The 23,751-nt window shown below is 40.0% G+C and overlaps 1 protein-coding gene across 1 annotated transcript in view; it reads left to right on the top strand.

Moving 5' to 3' along the window:
• The window catches only part of LOC118230988 (hepatocyte growth factor-like), a 30,616-nt gene extending 20,500 nt beyond the window's left edge, over nucleotides 1–10,116 (top strand). Inside the window, exons 11-18 of the mRNA XM_035424350.1 lie at nucleotides 1,180–1,316; nucleotides 1,716–1,748; nucleotides 1,900–2,005; nucleotides 2,495–2,569; nucleotides 3,161–3,310; nucleotides 3,732–3,838; nucleotides 4,123–4,262; nucleotides 4,948–10,116. Coding sequence (XP_035280241.1) covers nucleotides 1,180–1,316; nucleotides 1,716–1,748; nucleotides 1,900–2,005; nucleotides 2,495–2,569; nucleotides 3,161–3,310; nucleotides 3,732–3,838; nucleotides 4,123–4,262; nucleotides 4,948–5,130 — 931 coding nt within the window. The 3' untranslated portion in view covers nucleotides 5,131–10,116. The remainder of the gene's footprint in view (nucleotides 1–1,179; nucleotides 1,317–1,715; nucleotides 1,749–1,899; nucleotides 2,006–2,494; nucleotides 2,570–3,160; nucleotides 3,311–3,731; nucleotides 3,839–4,122; nucleotides 4,263–4,947) is intronic.
• The last annotated feature ends 13,635 nt before the right edge of the window (nucleotides 10,117–23,751 follow it).

Genomic DNA, 23,751 nt, shown 5'->3' on the forward strand with positions numbered 1-23,751 from the left:
CAAACCTTTGTGGTTCCTGTTCAGCTACAAGAAATATTCATTTTCTATTTGCATTCAGATTTGAATGTCATGTTAGCCTTTTTTGTTGCTTTGTAAGCATATTTTAAATCAATATAATGGTGCCACATGGTTTTGTTTCCTATAGGCCTAGATTACACACACATGGTTATTCAGATGATATGGTAATCATAATTGCCCAAATATTACAAGACTTGTGATGCATGTGAACATTTCACTTTCACTGTGAGTGTTCTAATCACACCGTGGTAACCTGTACCTTTAGTATACAATGTACAGACGGGGTTTGCTGTTGATTATATACATCTCACCGGAGTCTTTCGATTGTTGGTGTAGATTTTTCATTTAAACAGTTGGTTTTGATTGTTTTGATACTGCATAGCCATAGGTGTTAAAAACAACATGGGTGTATCTCTGAAACCACAGGGACTAATCCTATGTGAGGTCATATTTGTCAAGCTCGAGAAAATAAGGGAATGAGAAAATAGGATAAACACAAAATAACTCACATTTACAGGTCTTTAGTTGGTAAATGTGTTGTTAGCATTACAAATTTACAAAAATTTAAGACAGTGATTTCACAGCTGGTTGGACATGATCCAGGGGTGACCCATGAACCGAAGAAATTCTTGCCCAGTCACTCTTCTGAGCAGATCAAAGTCAATCAGCTTCTTTATTTGGCTCACATCCAAAGAAGCAACCTTCAAAGGTCAGGTGTTGGCCCTGAAAAACTTGTGGGAGGACTTGTTTACATTTTGCAGAGATTATATCATCACTCAAGTAACTCCATGATCTGTGCTATACATTTTTGGACCATATGTCATTCCTGTGTGTTTCAACATTTACCACCAAAGGAATTGAGAAGGCAGTTTCAAAAAGAAAAAAAGAAAAAGGAATTCCTTCAGCTATGAGAATGTGGGAGCAATGAATCTAGGTGGGCATGTCATGACTAATGCTCAAAGCACATACTTTCATTTTCCCCAGGGAGTGTTTCAGGAACCTTTGGGCCTTTGGACCATTTATAGAATTTCTTTTTTGAACTGTAATGGCCAAATCAGGCTTGTATTTCTGTTCAGTGTGACCATCTCAGTCACATTACATTGTTCAGGGAAACTTGGTCTCCAATTGCCTATGCTTGTGTGTTTGTCTTGTTGAGTGCAGTGGGGACAGAGATGCACCAGTGCTGACCGCTGGACTGGAGATGAACTACTGCAGAAACCCTGATAAGGACAAACATGGGCCATGGTGCTACACTAACCGGTCATCTATTCCCTGGGACTACTGCCCAATAAAGCCATGTAAGTTCTGTGGGAAATGGTACAAATGACCCGCTAAAGATTTTTATAAAATATACCAGAATGTCCTTAATATTATTATATGCTATATATTTTTTTATAGATATATATATTACAACCTAGGTCAATCGATCAAATTTTATTTATAGAGCACATTTCATACAAGCGACGCAGCTCAATGTGCTGTACATAAAAATAAGAGAGGTAACCCTGAAATTATAGTATTGCTTCCACATGTTGTTTGTGGGTCATGGATCAACCCCAATCTGCTTCTGTGTATGGAAGAAGAGCCTTGCCCCATAGCCCACTATCAGCTGTATATCCACTTTGGATCTAACAGATGAAGATTTTGTGTATTTATGCATTTAGTACCAATGGTAATTACCTTGCTTTTAATTCCAGGTAAAACTTCACCAAATATGATCCCTGCAAAGAGTGAGTACCTTTTTTTCTTCCAGAATCAGGATAATTAGCTGAATTAGCTTTTGTTCTACTTGCTTGGAGAGCTGCCCATCCAATGTACAAAATTTTCTCCTTAGTGCTCCAGGTTTTGGTTTTGATTTTGGTCTGTTTTACTTTTTTCAAGCTGACACATTAAAGGCATCCTGCTTTGTTCACAAAACAACGAGGATTGTGGGAGGAACACAGGTCAGGATCAAGGAAGGGAGCTGGATGGTCAGCATACAGAAAGGGTAATGGTCTCTAGATCATTTTAACAGGCTTTACAGTTCACGTCTGCAATTCACATTAAATCAGTGTCAGCCAACAGAGAGCCATAGATTCTGATTCTGTGCCAACATGCATCTTCACTATTTAATTGGAACAACTGAGTGGATATTTAAGTTAAACTTATGTGCCAGATGATTGTGAGCAGCAGGTCTAGAAGCATTATGAGGGTACACTAGCCATACTTCTTTGCTTTATGTGGCAAATTGCATAGCTTTGCACAATGTCTTTGTTTCTGTAAAGGTAGATTGTAAATATCAATGAACAAAGTACTGATCAAACTGAGGCTTATAGTTCAGGTTTTTTGCATGGATTAAAACCTCGTGTTTATTATCCCAACTCTATCAGTTTTGAGGACTAAGCCTGCACTTCTATGCCCTTTCATTTCTTATGTTAGCACATTGTGAAATTTGGAAGCAGTCCACCTGAATAAACTAATTTACTTTTGTTCCCAGTAACATCCACTGGTGTGGCGGATCGTTGGTACGAGAGGACTGGGTACTAACCCATCGACAGTGTTTCTCTTCCTGGTAATTTTTTCACATACTGAAAAATGTGAAATTATGTGAACAAGCTGCCATTTTTGTGAAATTTTAAAAGTTACTTTTGTGGCAATGGGGACGAGTTCCTCAGAATAATTTGTTCTTTTCTGGTTGGTCTCATCTGTTTTGTACCGTGGCCTGAAATATGCCTGTGAATTTTCAAGAGCAGTATGAAATAAAATCTTGGTGGTCTCTGTGGACTTTTAATAGTGGACCACTTGTCTGTGTTTTAGATTATCGCTCTCATCCAACATCAGAGACAAGAGAAAAGGCACTGTTCAGATTTAGCAACTCTTACTTTTTAAATGTTGCTTATTTTGAGAGATTAACTTTTATAATCATCCAAGCTTTCCACCAAGAATGTTTACTCAACTCTGGTTATTTTCCCCACTGATCAGGGTGCTTAAAAACACTGTCAAGTACTGATGTGCAGCCAACGTAGAACCATTTAGCTGGTATTAATATTTAGACACACTTGAAAATCAGCCAGTTCAGTGAACCGTGTCACTAGGAAAGCCACAAAATTCCCATGATATGAGGGCATAAGGGCGATGACCAAATTTTGGCCTTACTCCACAGTATCCCTGACCTAACTGAATACAGAGTGTGGATGGGGTTCCTCTACCTCAATGACTCTGGTGGGAAGTTATCCACTAAGCAGGAGCTGAGGATTGCCCATGTCATCTGTGGTCCAGAGGGCTCCAACCTGGCCCTCCTCAAGTTATCACAGTGAGATTCCTGGAATAGTTCTCTCGTTCATCTGTTTATTATTTTTCATGGGAAATACATAACATGTTGATACATCTTGCAAGATAGAAAATCTGTAATACTGTGAAGTGTGTTAAAATAAACTGAATGCATTTGAAACCATATTGCTGTATAAAGATAACTATATAAATATGTTGTTCAATTTACTTATATTTTATTTCACATTGTCAAAAAAATTTAATTACTTACACATTATTCTATTTGGGATTTTATGTTATAGCACTTATTCATTTTTCAAAGGAAGGTAATGCTGCTTGCTTACAATTATGCAAAATGCAGTATTTTTATCGCATTCTGTTTCAGCCTTTAACAGTACAAAGAAAGTGGGCGAGTGTTGACCATCAGTTCTGTTAACATCCATGTTTTGCTGTTCCATGCTCAGACCTGCCCGCCTTGCAGAGAACGTCAGAACAGTCCAACTTCCAGTGGCAGGATGTGCCATGAAAGAGGGGACCAACTGCACCATGTATGGATGGGGGGAGACCAAAGGTACCATCTGGTCTACCCGACCCCCTCAAAGACACCCTTCCTCTAAAATGCACCACATTCTTTTTCAGTCGATGGCTCTGTTTAGAGTGTTTTATACTTTTATTTGATCCAAGTCAGGTCGAGTAACTTGCCAAAAACATTTAAGTGCCCTATCAAGGATTTCGAACCTATAACCTTCTGCCTTGCCCAGGCCCCACCCTACAATTTCAGTCATGCGTTTCTCCATCTGCTTTTGGTTAATGTGATTTATGAGCACTTCCCCTTTGTTGTTTCTGTCTTTAAAGGGACTGGATATGAAGGAGTGATGAAGGCCGTCCAGTTGCCAATAGTCGGTAATGAGAAATGCAGTGAGAACCACCGGGGGAATCTGATAACAGAGACCAAAATCTGCGCTGGGGGCCGAAAGGATGAGGGAGTTTGTGATGTGAGTGTTTTTAAAGGTCTCGACTCAATATATACACTCTCCACATGTAAGCCAGTCACTGTGGGGAGAATTATCGCTTCAGTGGCTGAGTTTCTGAATTTATGCTATGCCAATTCACTATTTTTTTGGGCTTACCTAAAGAAAACAGGCTCTCTGTATATTAAAACAGATGATTTGACTGTTTTAAAAACAGAAACTTGTCGGTAATTGTCCTATGTGCTCAATGGTGTAAATAGTAGGTATATATGCATTGAATACACAACCCTGTGGGTCAGAGGCAGTACATTCAATTCCCTGGTGGGGATATGTGTACCCTTGTGAAAGGTAATTCCATCTAAATTACTTATGAAATACTTGAGAAATATCCAACTGTATTAAAAATAATAATAATTAAAAGTTGTTTTAGGTGCTTTAGGTGAGGTTATTCATTAAACGCTTAAAATATAATGGAAATTTGCCCTAATACACGAGTGCATTTTAACTACATAAAAAAATCAATCAGCCTTTGCATTATTTACTAATTGAAGTGTAATACACAGTGTGTACTCAAATCATGCAATTTCACTTTTCAAAGTCATTCCATCTTAGCTAGTAGGCTTTAGCAGTATGTAAGATCACAAACTTGTGTTTAAAGACATTCATTCATACATTCTATTGACTTCCTGATCTTGCTTCTTTCTTACAGAATGATTATGGTGGGCCACTGGTATGCCAGGAGGGTGAGAGTAAAATCATACTGGGCGTGAGCATACATGGCAGGGGGTGTGCTCGAGTTAACCGGCCTGCAGTCTTTGTCAACGTCCCCTACTACACTCAGTGGATACACAAGGTTTTCCGATACTTCTTCTACCTAGAGGAGAACCACTAGAGGAACCATTCTTGGAAGTTTGAGACAGACAGATTGAACTTAATGACATCTGTGATGTTTAAGACTTGCTTTAAGAAAGCCATATCTTGGAATTTGGTCACAATACTCCTCTACAGCCTCTTCAGTTTTCCGTGGTCTGTATCGGCAGGGATAATCCGGATATCCAAGACAGCTGCTTACGTGGGACATGACAAATGAGGACAGAATGGATTTTTTTTTTTTTTAAATGCAAAATGGAAACATTTTTGGATTTCTTTCTTCTTAAAGACTTCTTAAAGGTTGAACATCCTTTGGTTTTGGTTGCCACATTGACATGAGGGCTGGCATCATTCAGTAAGCTTTACAGAAATATTTCCTTTGAGGTCAAATCTGTATGAAACCTAGTCGTGTGTACAGTAAGTAATCAAAGTTACAGTGAGCATGTGTGTGTGTGTGTGTGTGTGTATACAGTGCCCTCCAAAATTATGCTTAATTAACTTAACAATTAGCAAAAGGCTATACAATAATAAACAAGCACTTTTACACATTTTATTCTCAAACACGTGGAAAATATTCTACTTTAACAATTATTCAGTGTAAAAATATTTTGGAACGTACAATATAACTCATTGCCTGTATTGATTTTATACAGTCTTCTTTGCTCATGTTTATCAAGGGTGTGAATAATTTTGGAGGGAGCAGACTATATGTGTGTGCGTGTGTGCGTGAAGTGAATTGTACTGGCAATGAAAATAATGATGAATGGCAGTAGCATTGGTGATGGTTGTTTTGATGTGTGTTATCCCTAAAGTATTGTCTCCTGAAAATACTTGAATTCTTTAAAAACCAAAATACTTAATCTGTCTGTAATTATTGTAAGAAACTGGGTGTTTCTGACTTCAGTACCCAATGCATCATTTAAAGCTGTGTGGTTAGTGTCAGATGCTAAATTGTGGCCAAGCAGTGTTGTACATACTGTAGGTTTATGAGAGCACTGCAAACACTCCGCAATGTTTTGTAGGTCTTATAGATCTGTATATTGGAAATGTTGACATAGTAACATCTGGCTTATCCCATTTTCAGTGTTATTTTCCGTGTTGAATTTGCAGTTAAATCTGTCATGTTACATTTCCAGGGAAATCTTTTGGTAAGAATGGTTTTCCCTTGTGTTTGGACAAATTAAATTGTTAAATAGATTTCTGGTAGCTGGGAGCCAAAGCAAATGGTATCTGTAGAGCAAGTATTCCTGAATGTATTCTTTATAAATTAGTATCAGTTCTGTCTTGAAGATGGTGCATGCATGTGTACACAAGTAACTATTGTCTGAAGAAGACTGCACTGCCTGTTTGCGTTCTGCTGGTCAGAATACAGATGTGTGTCTATGTGTGTGTATATAATAAGGTTGTCATCACAAAAGAAATGGTCACACGTTGGACCAGATTTCCCTCTCGTGTTCTGGTGTACCTTATAGCATGCATGTTTTATTGTTGGCTCAAAATTGGCAGGCCTCCAAAGTAATCTACCAGAGAAGTAGCTTCATTAAATACAGTCAGTTAAAATAATATTGCTGAAAGACTCATTTTAAATGTCTGTCTTGTGGCAATGTTCATTGTGCAGACTATCAAAAATAATGAATAATGAATCATTAAAGTTTATACAAAAAGACCTAAGGGATGTTATATGTTACAGAACAAAAATAAGTTAAACGTATTTCTCTGATTTGCAAAAAGGAACAGCAACAGTAATTTACTGAAGGAAACTCACTAACTGTTTTGGCACTGTCTTGGCAAAATGTTATTTCTAACAGCTTCTAATGCTAGTAATGTTTATACCCTTTGGGAACCTGGACATAAATGTTTTCATCTTGCCCTCTTGTTGTGTTACAATATCCATCCATGTTTCATATTAAATAGGCTATGGTCCTGTGTAATTAGACCGTAGATAAAAGCGTAAGAAACTACAAGCAAGTACTGTGTAATTGCTATGAGTCTATTTATAGTTGCATAGTTGATTTGTGAATGGCATGTACAATAAGGCCAGAGTTAGCTGTGGGTTTAGGTTTAAAGAAAAGGGATGAACGTATACTTTAAAGTATAGCTGATATTGGGGCTATGGTTAAAACAAGGGGTAGGGCAAGAATTAGTCAGGTCATTTGTAATGATAAAATCTGTGTGTTCCCAGTTCACTAATTTTAGCATAGTGATAGGAAATCAGCATGGTAATAGGAAACAGTATTGAGCAGAAATAATTTCATTGAGGAACATTTAAAAATAGGGCCATTCCAGGAGATGTAGTAAGATCTGGCTGTCTACTGGGTTGATAGCTGCAATTAATTAAAAACAAGCTATTCTTGCAGTAAAAGACTCTCTGCCTCTTTGAAATATCCAGCCTTTTATTCAGACTAATTAACGGTCCAGGAAGTTGTTCCAAACAGGAGAATTCTGCTGACATTTTAAATACAGCACCCTCTAGTGTCTTGGTGGTAAATATAAAAAAAGACCATTTTGAACAACAGAAGACAGTTAAAAACAGGCAGAAAGTGAAAGGAATTACATTTTCAGGATATGGTCCAGAGAGCATGTTTTAGGTTTGCGAGTGAAGAAGCCAAGAAACATCAAACTATGAAGCAGAGCAGACCGAGTGAGGGCGAGGTTGCGTGGAATCTGAATGACAGGGCACTTAGAGCCAATGGATGACAGCACGTTTCTGTTAAGATGCATCCACAGTGACAGAAATAAGAGGGTAACTTCGGGAGGCGAAAAATAGTTTGTGATTTAGTAGCTGCGTGTTGGTATTTTGCCTGGAAGGATTATATTTTAGCTGCAGTTATTGAAGACTGAAAAGTTGGAGGTTGACGTAGAGGGTGCGTTCAGTGGCATTCGATTTCTTCCGTCTCCTCTGCTTATTGTAGTTTGATTGCCATTGTGTGTGGCAGCTGAGAGCTAGGGACTTGGTGGTCTTTTCTGTTGATTTGGATGAGAGATGGCAGAGAGTGTCAAGGATGCTGTAGACGGGAGAGTGGTTGTTAGCAGAGCTAGCAGTCAGGAGAAGGAGTCAAAAGAGGACAGAAAAGACAAGACCATGAAGGAGGGGGGGGGGGGGGGGGGAGCAAAACCTGTTATGGAATACACAGTGGAAAGTGACAAGGGGTAATGGAAATAGACACAAGAGGAAGGGGGTATTTCTGTCGAAAAAGGTGACAAAATCATGATCTGAGAGCTGAAGTGGCATGACAGAAAGATTTAACGTGTTGCAGTTTATCCTGAAATGCAAGGTCATGCTGCCGGCCAGCCTTACTGTGTGTGCCGAAGACTTACAAACAAGGATTGAAAGAGTATAAAGGAGAAGTAAAAGGGGAAAGGGAAGACAGAACACAAGGAAAAGAATGGAAGTCAGAATACTGGTAAACCACATACTCTGTTCCCTTCACAGAGGACTTCCAAAGATAAGACTACCTTGTCTTTGTACAACGGAGTATTTTGACAAAGAGGTTTATGCTTAAATCATCTTTACTTAACTAATAATAATACCATCAAACACTTATTCCAATTGAGAGGTAGACAATGGACACCTACACTTCTACCTCGATTTAACAAAAAACTGACCGTTGAAACTGCATATTCAAGACCTGCTATTTATTAATGTGGCTGGCACAGGACGTAGGCAGCAGTACAGTATAATGGTTAGGAAACTGAACTTGTAACTCAGAGGTTGCAGGTTCAGTTCTCAGGTAGAGCACTTCTGTCGTACCCTTGAGCAAGGTATTTGCCTGAATTGCATCAGTACATAGCCAGCTGTATGAATGTATGCTATAAACATTTCATGTGTTGTGGATAAGAGTTTGTTAAATGTATATTCTTATCCACAGTAAAACCTCTATTTACAAAATTAAAAAAATTCTTTACGAACAGGCACTGTCAATTTATCTATGCATTTAGAAAAGGTAGCAATACGATGGCTATAGCTTTAAAACCCATGCCATCTCCTCTAGGCTGTTTATTGAACTGCTTGTGGATACTTAAATTCTGTGAAGTAAGCTATCGTGCACACATCACTCTTTTCATTAAAGATAAAGGTAGCTAGGCAAGCTTAGTAATAGGAAAGGCTCTCTCTCCCTCTCACATGTCTAGCAACAACATTGTGGAGGTGCTAACCTGTCAAGCTGTGCTTCAGCTCAGGGGGCAGCCACGCAACTCTATCAGAAATCAATGAAGCTAATACAGCGTTTCCAAACATTTCTATTTTATACTACAGAATGGCTGATACTTAGTGCAGAGGACAGTGTCCAACAAAATATCTGAAACGGTGATACAGGCCAGCAGGCTAGGTACTATATAGACACAGGGTGGGATCAAAGGTCAGGACTGAATCTGCTGGATGTAAACATTTGACTAAACAAAAAAGGAGAATTCATCTGACACAATATTTTATAGTAGGGATCCAATGGTCTTCATAAAATCTGAGTAAATTTCAAAAACAATGATCGGAGTATTCTGCATGAATTGGAATAAATTTAAAAAATAGACAGTAGGTAAGATGATATTCCTTACAAAGAGTATTGTGTGTTTTCAGTGTCAAGGTAAACAATGTATGAGACTATGGTTGATGTTTGTTTGTAACTGAAGGTGATACAATCTCTAGAGCAAAAACATGAATGTGCGCCACAATAAGGAAACTAGAGAGGTATACTGGTACCATTAACATGGTATTTAAGTACCGTTGCATGGTGAAATGGTAGTGCGTCAACTGTCAAGATGGTGGATGCATGTGCGTGGGGACGTGCCTTCTTGTCTTGAGCCCATCCCCCCAAAATGTCTGTATGCTGCAAACCTTAAATATAAATTATGATACTGGACATGGTCCTTGGCAGCAGAATACCAAGTGTGCAATCTTTTACTTGCATGACTCAGGTGGGAGTTTTATTGGTGGGGCTGAACCTTGTTACAGTATTTCTTAAAAGCACTGTGTAGCACAAATGTCTGCTTGGAATAAACATGCAAAAACCAACTGTCATATTGTCAAACTGGCTGTAATGCAAGCTTCCATTTCAGTGGGACACATTCTTTTGAAAATGCCGACAATGGTAATAACATTTACATTCATTTTGACAAATTTCACAAAAATGTAAAACGGATATTTATCCTTTATAGATTTCAAAGTAAATCACAGAAAGCCATTGAAAACCCCCCATTTCCAGAGGAAAATTCCTACATTTTTTCAATGCATTGAAATGGCAACCAAAGGAATTTCCCTAATATGGTATAATAAAGTATCACTTTACTTGCTTTTACTTGAAAATAAATTGTACAAAATCACTATGCATTTCAGTCCAAGAAATACACTGACACTCCATGCAGCATCTCTAGGGTCTCTGCCATGAACACCATTACCGTTCAAAAGCATTCATCTTGCTGTGGTCTTTGCTGTCAAACCCTGAAGCTGAAATGTGGTACTATAAAAACTGGCATGCTATTACATTCATTCAGCAGATTCACTTATCCAAAGCAATATACAGAATAGGAGAACTATAAGTGCATCCATCTGATTAATACTGTAGGAGGGTAGGAATTTGATCTTTCATAAAGTAAAACTTGTAGCAAAAAATAGTCTTAACAGTATGAAACTTACCAGGTGCAAGCAAGGCAGTTTAATTACAATACAGTGCCATTTAAGCACCAGCTCTGTACTACTTTCCCAAAACAAAATGTACCAATAAGGTGGCAGGTAACCAAACAGACATTGATACCTCTGTATGCATATCTGCTCCCCTTCTGACAAACTTTCAAAACATCCCTTCTGTACTTCCATGTCCCTGGTAGGTCTATCCTAAATCAACATGCGTGCATACTGGGGCTGGTTACAAATAGTCTGCATATTGGGGCCGATTACAAATAGTCACTGTCACCTCTGGGTGTGTGTGTTCCTCCCATTTAGTTCTGGTTGGCTATCAACCACCCCCCTTTGGTCAATGAATGTCTCCAGCTAGTCCATCCCAGTTCAAGTCAACACTCAAGGAAATATTGTGGCAAATTAGATCACGCAAAGTCCCTTACACTATGAGCAGTAAAATGCTAAAAACAGCAGTCAACCTTGGTTACTGCAATTAAGGCCGACTAATTAGAACGTTTGGCAGGACGTATGAGCTATATTTATGCTGCACCTGAGTTCCTTGAGCTATAGCCTGCTTTAGTCTGTGTCATACAGCTGCGAACATATAAATACAGAATGTTGAATACTTTCTTTGCCAATAATCACAGTCAATACTACTTGGTAACATATTAGCTTACAATCACTTGGCAAACACTCTTATCCAGGGCATCAAACAGCAGTGGAGAAAATCAGTGTTCCTCTCAAGAATACTAAATGCAGTACCACTAAGGCATACAGGCCTATTCATAAACACTAAGGGTAATATTAACCTAACAATATGAATACTATTTGAAGTATTGCTGTGCTACAGAATCGCAATGTTTCCAAAATCGCAATTGTAACTTTGCACAAACAAGTGAATGAACAAAAAGCGTGCGACTCACCTAGATGTTCCGCCTTGACCGCAAGTTAACTAATCAGTGGTGTCACAACCAGGAGCTAGGTACAACTGTGTGTTGTGCATGAAATTATGAAAAATAAGTACCGCAAGCTATGCAACCTTATTTCTTATATAAAGGGCGACCAGTATGTCACCTCTTGTTTTCTAGCAGTGTAATTCAGTCCACCACCAGCTAGAAGTCGTGATAGCCTCTATGTAAAGTTCATTTGCAAACAAGTATCCCATTTGCACCACCTCAATAATATAAGTTGACAAAGTAATTGCCTTTAATTAAGCACAGATGATGATCGATAGGTGACACTAATTAAATTTAGTTGAATTACTTACTACTGTGGACGTGCAGCAGTATTTTAAAATGTTGTACTTGGGCCACATAGGTTTTGTTTGAAGCAGTGGTAAATGTCCACATTAAAAATGAGAGCAGTTATATAACATTTAACTTGCACACAAAAATAAATAAATAAATTCATAATTTAACTAATTAGCTAATCATGGTCTTCAATTAAGACTTTATGTAGAATCAGGTGTTTCAGTGCTGGGCTAGAACAAGAATCTGCAATCCCAATGGCCCTTTTCGGATAGGACTGGACACCTCTGCTTTATATAGAGGTATTTTCCTTTTTACTGCAGTGATACTCATTCCTGGTCCTGGGGAGTCTGCTGATTTTTGTTGTTTCCTTAAAATCAGTGACTGATTCATATCCAAGAAGACCCTGAGTTAACTGTGCAATCCACTGCTTTTCCTGATCAATTGCTGTGCTACTCAAGTTCTGAGTGACAACTAAAGCAGACTCTGCGACTCACCATGACCTGGAGTGGGGACCACAGACTCAGAGACATGCCTTTCATTGTATTTAAACTTCATCCACTTTCATTTTCTTTCCTGATTCTCCCCATATTAGATCAACCAGATGTTTACATGAATGTCTCCGTTAGAAATTCAGTTGTACAATTAGTCACTTGATTGTGCTGTTGGAGTGGTCACATGGTTGAGGCAAACTCGTTGCCCTACTTGTTTAAAAGGATTTGCCTCATATCATTGGTAGCAGCTGTGGGATATTTTACATATTTCTGCGTAGGGCCTTACGTCATTTTAGAACATCTGTTGGCAACTCTGTTGTCTCCCCTCGACTCTCTGCAGCAGCTTGCGGGGCCAAAACATTGCTTTGATTACAATTGTTAACAGTTACAACTCCCAATATCTAGCAGACCTAATGTTATTTTTGGATGTCTCATCCCAGTTTGCAAAGAAAATTCCCATACTGGGTCATTTAGCCATAGCTTGCTAAAAGCTTAGCTTGCTAGCCCACCGCTAAAGTTTGACCTAGGTTGATCAGATTTTTCTGAATTTCAAGACAATTTGGTAATAGTTAAAATATAGGGGAGACTGGGGTTAGTTGTTCCTCGTAGACCTTTTTTAACACCTTCAAGTGCTGTACGTCATTTTTGATTCATTTTGTAACATCCCCTTCTGGGTCAAGATGAGTGTTGGACCACACAATGGGTATCTCCATCTTTTGGCTAAACTTCCAAGTTTACAAGGATATTTTGGGGCAATGGGGCAGAGCTTAGTGCCTCTTGTCCCTAAGAAGGGGGACCTAAAGGTCAGCCAATCAGCCTCAGTTGATTACCAGATCACGGTGAAGGCACTGATGATAAGGGTGCAATTATCAACTTGCTCCTCTTGAGACATCTTCACCATCAATGGCACAGACATTCATTCTATCACCACTGCAACCAAGATATTATATGACTTCCAAGCAGCCAAGGGCGCCCTGGTCAATAGGGAGCAAGCATTTCATGTCCTTTCATGGCCTTGGAGTGGGAGACCTTCCCTTTCCCTTTCCTAAAGCTCTTGGGGGTCACCTTCAAATAAAAAAATTTAAAAACATGGTTTTGCTTTCTTTTCAATTCCCATTGGGACCTGCTTTTTTTTTTTTACCAGCGCAACAGAAACACAGACCTGGTTCTACTAATTAGCAGCTCAACAAGAGCTCTATCTCAGATGTTACCAAACTAAATCCTGGGGCCCCCCTGTATAGCCTAAGATGGTTTTTGTTCCAACCAGTCACAATCCCAAATTTTTTAAAAAGCTGTTATTTTTTTATTTTTTTAAATTAGGCTATTTTCACATTTAGAGAGCACATTATGACAGAAATAGCTATGCATGCCATAAAGAATAATTCTCACATTTCCTTGTAGTTACTACAAGAGGAGTTAGATAGATAATCATTACAAGATAATCATGAATCTCTCGTTTCCCTGTAGTGACAACATGGAGACCTAATTAATATCTGTTCGTTTAATCTAACTTTTTTTTTTCTTTTTTCCTCAATTGCCACTCCCATTTTAATCCAATATTTTCCAACAGCTAATTTGTGAATAACACTTGATAATATTCTATTGGTTACATAACATCATGCCCCTTATGCTTTGGAACCCTGATGGAGGCTGTAATCTGTAAGTCCAGCATGTTTCAATTTGTCTTTCCATGTTTAAATAAAGGCTTTATAAGAGTGCCTTGGACTTCCACTTGTTTGCTATCTTTACTTTCACAATTTTTGACTGACAAACGAAACCCTTTTTTTCTACATTGGAATATCTTCCTCCTTCCAAAGAACACAATTTTTTCGGCTATTCTGTTTGCATGTGCAGTGTTCCTTCTCTAGCATTCTGCACAATAAAATTTCAATGTTTTTATTGTGCTTATTGAGTTACATTGCAAACAATTGCATAAAAGTGTTGCAGAACGTATATTACATGCCACAACACACTTAGAATTTAGAAAAGAAATTTGCCAGTTGAGGGAGAAATTGAGTACCACAACTGCAGAATTGGTTAAAACGCAGGGACAGTTACGCGATGCTCAGGTGGCATATAAAGAGTTATGGAATGTGTCTGGGGATAATAAGGATAATGCGATTGTACAGAAGTTCAGGTCGCTGAAAGAAAAAATGGCAAAGCAAAAACTTGCAAATACCATAATGAAACGGCGAGTGGCAGTGATTTTAAGGACATTAGAGGAGCAGAGTGAGTCAGTATACAGTTCTGATGATGACGAATGGGAAGTCAGACAGACAAACTGCCAAACAGCTCCTTTGTTAGATGTGGATGATGAAAGAAGTGATAATGAAATTTTAGATGAGGAGCTGGCGTTTCATAGGCCTACTGGGGGGACAGAATGTAATGCATCTATTACCAATTCACTTATTTCCAATTGCCGAAGGTTGGTTTCTAGAAGTTCTACATCACAAAAAGCAACTAAATCAGTCGGGACAAAAAACACAAAAATCGCACCAATAATAACAATCAATCAATCAATCAAATTTTATTTATATAGCGTATTTTACAACAGTTGTCACAATACGCTTTACAGACAGCCCTAGCCTAAACCCCCACAGGAGCAAGCCTAAGGCAACAGTGGCAAAGAAAAACTCCCTGTGGCAGATGGGGAGAAACCTTGGAAGGAACCAGGCTCAAGGGGGAAACCCATCCTCCTCTGGTCGGCTCAGGGTGCCGACTGGTGACCAGCATGTCAGCCAGTTTATGCAGAAGATATGATAAGTGATGTGGCTCAGATGATGGGTGGGGCCAGGTGGCGGTGATGGGGAACAGCAGGTGGCGGCAGATGTGGGCAGGGTGGAGGCAATGACGAAGGAGGGGCTGGACCGCAGAGGTGGGGGAGACCAGACGACTCTCGAAGCACTCTCGAGGGTTGGGGCAAGAGCCCCGCCGGCAGCGTGGGGAAGAGGGTGGAAACAGCAGTTAAGGGATTTGCAATATACCAAACAGTGAGTAAGTGCCAGTGCTATGTATTGTGGGACGCCGCCAGGAGTAAAATATGGCTGCATATCTACTAGGACAGGGATGGAGAGCCCATGCAGTCATGAGGGGTAGACAACCATACCCGCCTATCAAGAGCCAGCCCATGTAAAGTCGGGTCACAGCTGATTGACAGGTGACAGTAAGGAAAGGATTGCCACCTAGAAAGCTCTATGACTACAGGCTTCTCGCACCCTGTCTCCAGACTATAACTGATTGTAAGCTTGAGCATAGAGGTGCGTTTTTAATCTAGATTTAAATATTGAGACTGTGTCTGACTCCTTTATAAATAATGGAAGCTGGTTCCACAGTAGTGGGGCCCTGTAGGAGAAAGCCCTACCACCTTTTAGGTTCTTGGAAATTCTTGGGACTACCAAGTAGCATGCGTCTTGAGATCGGAGTGACCTTGTGGGCTTATAAGGTAGGAGTAGGTTCGATATGTACACAGGTGCACGTCCATGCAGAGCTTTAAAAGTCAGGAGCAAAACCTTGAAGTCTATCCTATACTTAATGGGTAGCCAGTGAAGCGACGCTAGTACTGGTGTAATGTGCTCATACTTCTTAGTTCTGCTCAGGATACGAGCAGCTGCATTCTGCACAAGCTGGAGACTCTTTAACGAGTTATTAGGGCAGCCAGAAAGCAGGGCGTTACAGTAGTCTAACCTAGACGTAACAAATGCATGGATCAATTTTTCAGCATCCTCGACTGACAGGAAATGTCTAATTTTAGCTATGTTGCGCAGCTGAAAGAAGGCAATTCTGGATGTGTTTTTTATATGGGTGTCAAAAGATAAATCAGGATCAATGGTGACACCAAGGTCTTTAACGACCATATTAGGTTCAGCCAAACAACCATCACAGTTTAAGGTGAGAGTAGACAATTTCTCCCTTAATATTTTGGGACCTAAAACCAACATTTCAGTCTTGTCTGAATTTAGGAGCAGAAAATTTGAAAGCATCCAAACCTTGATATCTACAATACAGGCCTCTAACCGTGAAAGCGGCAGTGCTTCGCCAGGTTTCATTGAAATATAAATCTGGGTATCGTCCGCATAACAGTGGAACTCTACGCCATGTCCCCGGATAATATTGCCAAGTGGTAGCATATATAGCGAGAAGAGTACTGGTCCTAGTACTGATCCTTGTGGAATACCGTATTTCATTATTGAGGAGCTGGACTCATCTTCTTTTAATTTGACAAACTGTTTCCTGTCACAGAGGTATGAACCAAACCATGCAAGTGCCTGTCCATGAAGTCCAACACAGGCCTGGAGTCTGTCCAGGAGTATTCCATGGTCAATTGTATCAAAAGCTGCACTCAGGTCGAGGAGCACAAGAACCGACACAGAGTTACGGTCGGCTGACAGTAGTAAATCATTTGTAACCTTGATAAGTGCGGTTTCTGTGCTGTGGTGGGGTCTAAACCCAGATTGGAATACCTCATGGATACCGTTAGAGCTAAGGTATGCACTTAGTTGCTTAGCAACAATTTTCTCCAATAATTTTGAAAGAAATGGAAGGTTTGAGATAGGTCTATAATTTTCCAATTTATCGGGTTCTAAGTTTGGTTTCTTCAATAATGGCTTAATGACTGCCACTTTTAGTGACTCAGGTACGTATCCTGTGACTAGGGATGTATTAACGATTTTTAGGATATGCTGGCCTAGTACTGGAAATAGTTCTTTAATCCAGTTTGAAGGAATAGGATCGAGTACACAAGTCGTCGGTTTTGAAGACATAACTAATTCAGATAACTCAATCATGCTAATGGGCGTAAAACAGCTCAGTACTGCTGTCTGTAAATCTTCCTGTTGTAACCAGGTGCGGGGCTGTTTATTAGCAAGAACAGGAATAGTGCATGATGGAGACAGTTTGGAAATCTGGTCTCTAATAGCCTCAATTTTCTGATCGAAGAAGTTCATGAAGGCATTGCTGCTAAGGTTGGAAGGATAGGATGAAAACTCTGATGATTGTTTTTTAGTTAATTTATCCACAGTGCTAAATAGGAATTTTGGGTTATGTCTATTTTGTTCAATAAGTTTTGAGAAAAAGGCAGATCTAGCAGAAGCAAGAGCTTGCTTATACTGAAGAAAGCTGTTTTTCCATGCAAGATGAAATACTTCTAGCTTTGTTGATCGCCATTTTCGCTCTAATTTTCTAGTAGACTGCTTCAGGGCCCGGGTGGTATCGTTATACCACGGAGTGTGCTTTTTCTGACTAGGGTTTCTTCTTTTAAGGGGGGCAACGGCATCAAGAGTGTTCCTGAGGGTAAAGGTTAGCTGGTTGGTCAATTGGTCCAGATCGGCTTCATCAGCATTTTCATCAGTCTTTTCTTCTATGGAGAGGAATGACTCCGGAAGCATATTTAAAAACTTTGGAATAACCTCAGGGTTTATTGAGCGGCTGTAGTAATATCTAGGCTGTGATACAGGAGGATTTGATGCCTTAATATTGAACGTAATAAGGAAATGATCTGACAGTATAGGGTTATGAGGTGCGATGGTAAGATTTACCACACTAATACCATGTGACAGAACTAAGTCTAAGGTATGGCCACGGTAGTGAGTAGGCTCACAAACATTCTGTACAAAACCAATGGAATCAATAATAGAGGCAAAAGCTGTTCCTAGGGGGTCACCATTTTTATCCACATGTATGTTGAAGTCACCAACAATTATGACCTTATCTGCTGAAATTGCAAGGTGTGATAAAAACTCAGCGAATTCCCTTAAGAAATCAGAATAAGGCCCAGGTGGCCTGTAAACAGACACAAGAAAAAAGGACTGCCGGCTAGCACTTTCATTAGCTAGATTAGGCTGTACACAGTTAGTAATAAGAGCTTCAAAAGAGGAGAACATATAGCCATGCTTAGGCGCTAGACTCAATAAGGACTGGTAAATAACTGCAACGCCTCCCCCTCTGCCTGATGGACGTGACACCTGAGTACCTATGAAACCCACAGGAGACGCTTCATTGATCGCAACATATTCATCAGGTCTTAGCCAAGTTTCAGTCAGACATAATACACTCAGATTATGGTCTATTATCAATTCGTTGACAAGATCTGCTTTTGGAGTGAGTGATCTAACATTCAATAGTCCAATTTTTAAGGATGGTTCACTATGAATAATAGCAGCGTGCCGTGTTTTAATGACAATTAAGTTATCCACATCAATTCCACGGTTAGCTTTATGTTTGGCATAGATGCGTGGAACAGACACAGTCTCAATATAACAGATATCAGATTCTAGTTTAAGAGTATTAATTAAAGGGGCTTTTGAAATACTATTTCTATGAACTAACTCTGAAACGCACCTTGCAGACAGTGGCGTAGGGCCATAAGTCTGGGACACAGGTATAAAGAAACGAGCAGGCAAAAACATAAGGTTAGAAGCCTGCGGCCTGGCCGGTGCCCTGATGGAGTGTCAGGATCTGGCCTTATTAAGACTAGCAGCTATGTTGTTGGATAGGACACGAGAACCTCTCCAGCTCGGGTGGAGTCCGTCTCTCTTTAATAGGCCAGGCCTTCCCCAGAAATCAGGCCAATTGTTAATAAAGCCTATGTCACTAGATGAGCACCACTCCGACAGCCAGAGATTTAGCGAAGATAGCCTACTGTAGACCTCATCGCTCCTACGAGCTGGAAGCGGGCCAGAGCAAATTACTTCCCGACACATCTTTTTTGCCACTGCACACACCGATATAAAATTGTTTTTGGTTACCTCCGATTGCCTCAATCGGATGTCGTTTGTGCCGACGTGGATAACAATCCTAGAGTATTTACGTTTACTTTTAGCCAGCACTTTTAAATTTGCCTCAATGTCGGTGGCTCTGGCCCCAGGAATACACTGTACTATGGTCCCTGGTGTCTCTAATCTCACGTTTCTCAAAATACTATCCCCTATGATCAGGGCTTTCTCAGTAGGTGTGTTACTGAGTGGGGAATATCTGTTGGAAACGCGAGTTGGGTGGTGCTCGGCGGCCCTGGGCCGGCAACTATGTTTCTTTGGTACCGTGATAAAATCGTCCTGCAGCGAGGACACTGGCGGCGGAGAAACACTCGCATCTAAACTAGCATCCGGCTCGGGTAAAAGGGAGTCTAAGAAAGTCTCACTCTCCTGGATCTGATACAAAGTCCGGATGCGCGTCTCTAACTCAGCTATTTTCTGTGCCAATTCTAAATTAAGCAGACACTTAGAACAGGTACCATTACTAGTAAAATTGGCAGCAGAGCTAAGACTAACCATGCAGCAAACAATGCAGGGAATGGAAGTCATGATGCGCTCTTACCGTATTTTCTTCAGTTGTTCGCGTCGTTTGGTTTACAATTTACTTTGGCGAGTAATCCGGAGAAAGTAGTAAGGTGCTTATGATGCTTACTTAGGTTTTGTTTAAATACAAAATCCCAAAATAATGTCGATACACACTTGAAAGCACAATATTAGCCTGTAACAAAGTTTTTCGAACTCCTCGCTCTTTCAACCACAGACAGGAAAACCCAATGCAATCACAGAGCACGCTGCCTCCATTCTCACTGAGAGTTCGTACAAGCGCAACACAAAATCCTGTCAATGGGGCTATCACATATGAATATGCAGATCAACAGGAGGATCGCAATCTTACACTTTCAGAGTTGATTACACTGCAACAACAACTTCCCACGTGGGACGGAGTTAGTGACCCGACCGCAGTTGTTGAAAAGGTGCAAAGGCTGCAGCGAATACACTCGCTAACTGACAAGGACTGTTGTAAATTATTGCAATCTGTGCTCCCTACATCGGTTACTATTCCGTTAGAATTCATACAGGGTCAGGGAAACCCTGTTGTTTTCCCCAATCATGACGCAAGGTTAAGGCTAATGAGCGAGGCTGAGGGTTATCGCGTTATAGCTGACATGAATAAAATTCTTGAGTTTGTACCTAAGAAAGGGCAGCATCCCACTGATTTTCTTAGAACATTTGTGATTGTGTACAATCGAAACATAGGTGGAGGGAACAGAGCACTACTAACAGGTGACGATCCAATGTTTTGGAGTTTGGTAATCAATAAATATAAAGATCTCGTCTCGCCTACTTGCCAACATTTATTGTTACAGTTGAATAGAGAACTGGGTGCACAGCCAGTCAGACAGCACATAGGCAGGGATATCCAAGACTGTTTAACTGTGTGGAATGAGTCGCAACTCAGTTCACTGAGCCCTAAACAGAGCTCTAGAAAAAGGGTTGCTGTGCTAGCATCTAATAAGGGCCAGGCCAAATTTCATTGTTTTAACTGTGGGAAGCCAGGTCACATTCAGAATGAGTGTAGAAGCCCCCGTGTGTGTGCCAATTGCAAGCGTGTTGGCCATTCCAAGCGACACTGCTGGTCAAAAGGAGGAGGGATGGAAGGAAAAGGGCCAAAACAGCTGCGTGCACAGCAGCCTCAGACAGAACAGCCCCAGATTGAAGGCACTCTTACATACACAGACCTATTGTCTATGATTAAGGCACATGCTGAGCAGAGCAGCCAGAAAGGCTCTGAGAATCCCTTTCACAGTCCAACCCCACATACAGTGACTTTCTAAATCGGGGATGCTTAAAAAAAAATAATAATAAAAATTTAAAAGGGGGAGGCTAGGAAGCAAACTGAGAAGGTTCATAAGAAGTTATGAACAAACTTGGTGAAACAAATTTGAAATTGGTGATGCAAAAGCGGGGTAGGGCAATACACTATTTCCGATATCATTGGGACCAATGCAAATTATATAACAAAGCTGAACTTGATACCAATGTCAATGTTTAAATGATTAAAACTGCATAAGAATATACACTCACACTTGGTCTTTCTCTCCCCTACAGAATTAATCGTGATGAGGACGAGGCTCCTGGTATTCAGGAACAGGTTGAAAGTCAGCACTAAGTGGGACATTCCTATCATATTCATAAACAACACACAATGTGTCAAGGACAATACACGCAGTTGATGTTGGATTCACCGAATGGACATCAGACAGGTGGAAAGATGGTGAAGCGTTCACAACAGAGGACACATGGAAAGTATCAAGTGAATCTTCATTTAGAACACACTATTGAGGGTGGAAGACAGTTTCCAAGAATACAAGAATTCATTGTGACAGTAAAAGCACGTAATTGGACACATTATGATAACGCAATAACTAGTTGGGATGAGGGACAGGATAACCGGGGGAGATGGGCCGTGGAGCATGAATCTACATATTACCCTGGTCTAACAATGATGCATCTAAATTTATATGGTTAAAAATAAATAAATAATAATAATAATACATATATGTATGTTGAGAATAGACAATGCCAACCTCTAAAGGAATGGGAAGACTCAAGCAGTTGGACTGAAGCAAATGTCCTCCACTGCACCCTATTCCTAGAGAAGGCATCATTTTTGGACCAGAAGGAAAAAGAAAAAAAAAGGGTTTATAATATGATGTAAATATGGTATTCATGCATGCTGTTTATGATTGAGCTAATGTCATTGTTGTGTTTGATCAGTATAAGGGAATGGCTGAATCAACAGATTATTACATTCATACATGTTATGCATGAAAGTCATGCAATAATTATATCTATTAACTATAATGAACTGTCCACAGAGAGGAATGTTCATCCTTTAGAGGAAGTGGAGAGCGTGGTGGACCAGTGTCACTGGTGTATTCAGAGTCACCCCACAGGATTTCCATATGGTAATATAAGGTGTTAATCACCCCCTGGTTTCTGGTTTACACCAGCATACACTGTTCAGATGGAGAACATTCGTTTACCTACTACTGATGTCAGTGAGTCCAACAGCTTGACCAAGTGGGAGGATGCCTACCTGGTTCCTCAGTCAAATGTGTCAGGTCTTCATGCTCAGGTGAAGAAAGCTCTAATGGAGAGTGATTCAACACTACTCAGAACAAAAATGGAGGTGAGCTTGGCCCAGGCAGAGGCCACAGTCCTGAAGCGACAAGGATGCTCTGATGAGAACACATTTTTGGAACTGGCAATTGTAGGTCTAATAGTAATTCATATCCCGAATGATCAAACACAGTGTTATTGCTGGCATAAACAGAAAAAGACAGTTGGAGAAAGTCATTGATAGAAATGAAACTGTGGGATGGCTCAGAAATAACCCCTGAATAATTTGTGGGTTTGTTTTAATTTTTATGTTTTCTTTTTTGTTTTTGCTTCATATTCTTTGCTTTACATACACCTTGGAATATAGAAGACTTTCTTATAAAAAAGAAAAAAAGTAGGGAATGTTGGAAAACATGGGAGCCACATTTTACCCTTCTGAGGTGTCTCACATTGTAGTGGGCCAGTTACAGATAGCATTGATTGTTTACCACCACACTCAGTTAAATTGACCTTTTAATCACACCCTTTGTGCTACATCCTCTACCCCCTTGCCCAGTCAAATTGTCTCACTTTGATATGCAGTACCATTGTGTGATATCCTCTACCCCCTACTTCAGTCCAACTCCCCCACACCTTGTTTCTTCCCCCCCAATGTCTGATTACCCCCCCCTCCCCCCTTTCCCCGTGATGTGTTTAAGATAACCATTTGGCCCTTTGTTTCCTTGAAGGAACATCACTGTCTCCGTCATTTGTTGGTTCTGTGTTTATCTGTACTTGGGTAACAGACCCACTAGTTCCTTTGCTACATTAAACGACCTATTTTGAAACGAAGACGTTCCTGCATATATTTTTCTACTTACGAAAGTACGGCGGAATAAATCGAACTCTTAAAAATTCCACATTAAAAAGGAGGTACAACTTCAAATTAAAGACTGGGGTGAATCAATAGGCTCCTAATTAGTGAAAGTGTGAACACCTGGCCACTAAAACTAACCATCTGGTCGATAATGAATTCAAAGACAAGGCAAATGATAATGAGCAAAATCTGCATTGTGTTATGTTTAAGGGAAGAAATTATGAAATTAAATATGTGTTCAATAACTTAATTGGGAGCCTACTGATTTATCTCTGTCTTTCATTTGATCAAAAAAGTTTCTTCTTTTTAAGCAAGTACACAATAACCACAATGTAACACAATATCAACATGGGAATTTTATTCTTTGTGGCAAGAAAAGCTACTTCAGACATAATAATGTCTTAAGAGGACAAATAATTCCTCTAAACATGAAAAGCACCTAATTAAAAAAATATGCAGCTTGTTAAAATTATGGGATTGAGATTGTGGTTGGAACGAAAGTTTGGGAACTACTGCTCTAGGTGTTAAATTAGGTGTGCCATAGGGTGAGTCCCTTGGGTCGA

Source organism: Anguilla anguilla, chromosome 7, assembly GCF_013347855.1.
Source record: "Anguilla anguilla isolate fAngAng1 chromosome 7, fAngAng1.pri, whole genome shotgun sequence".
Taxonomy (NCBI): domain Eukaryota; kingdom Metazoa; phylum Chordata; class Actinopteri; order Anguilliformes; family Anguillidae; genus Anguilla; species Anguilla anguilla.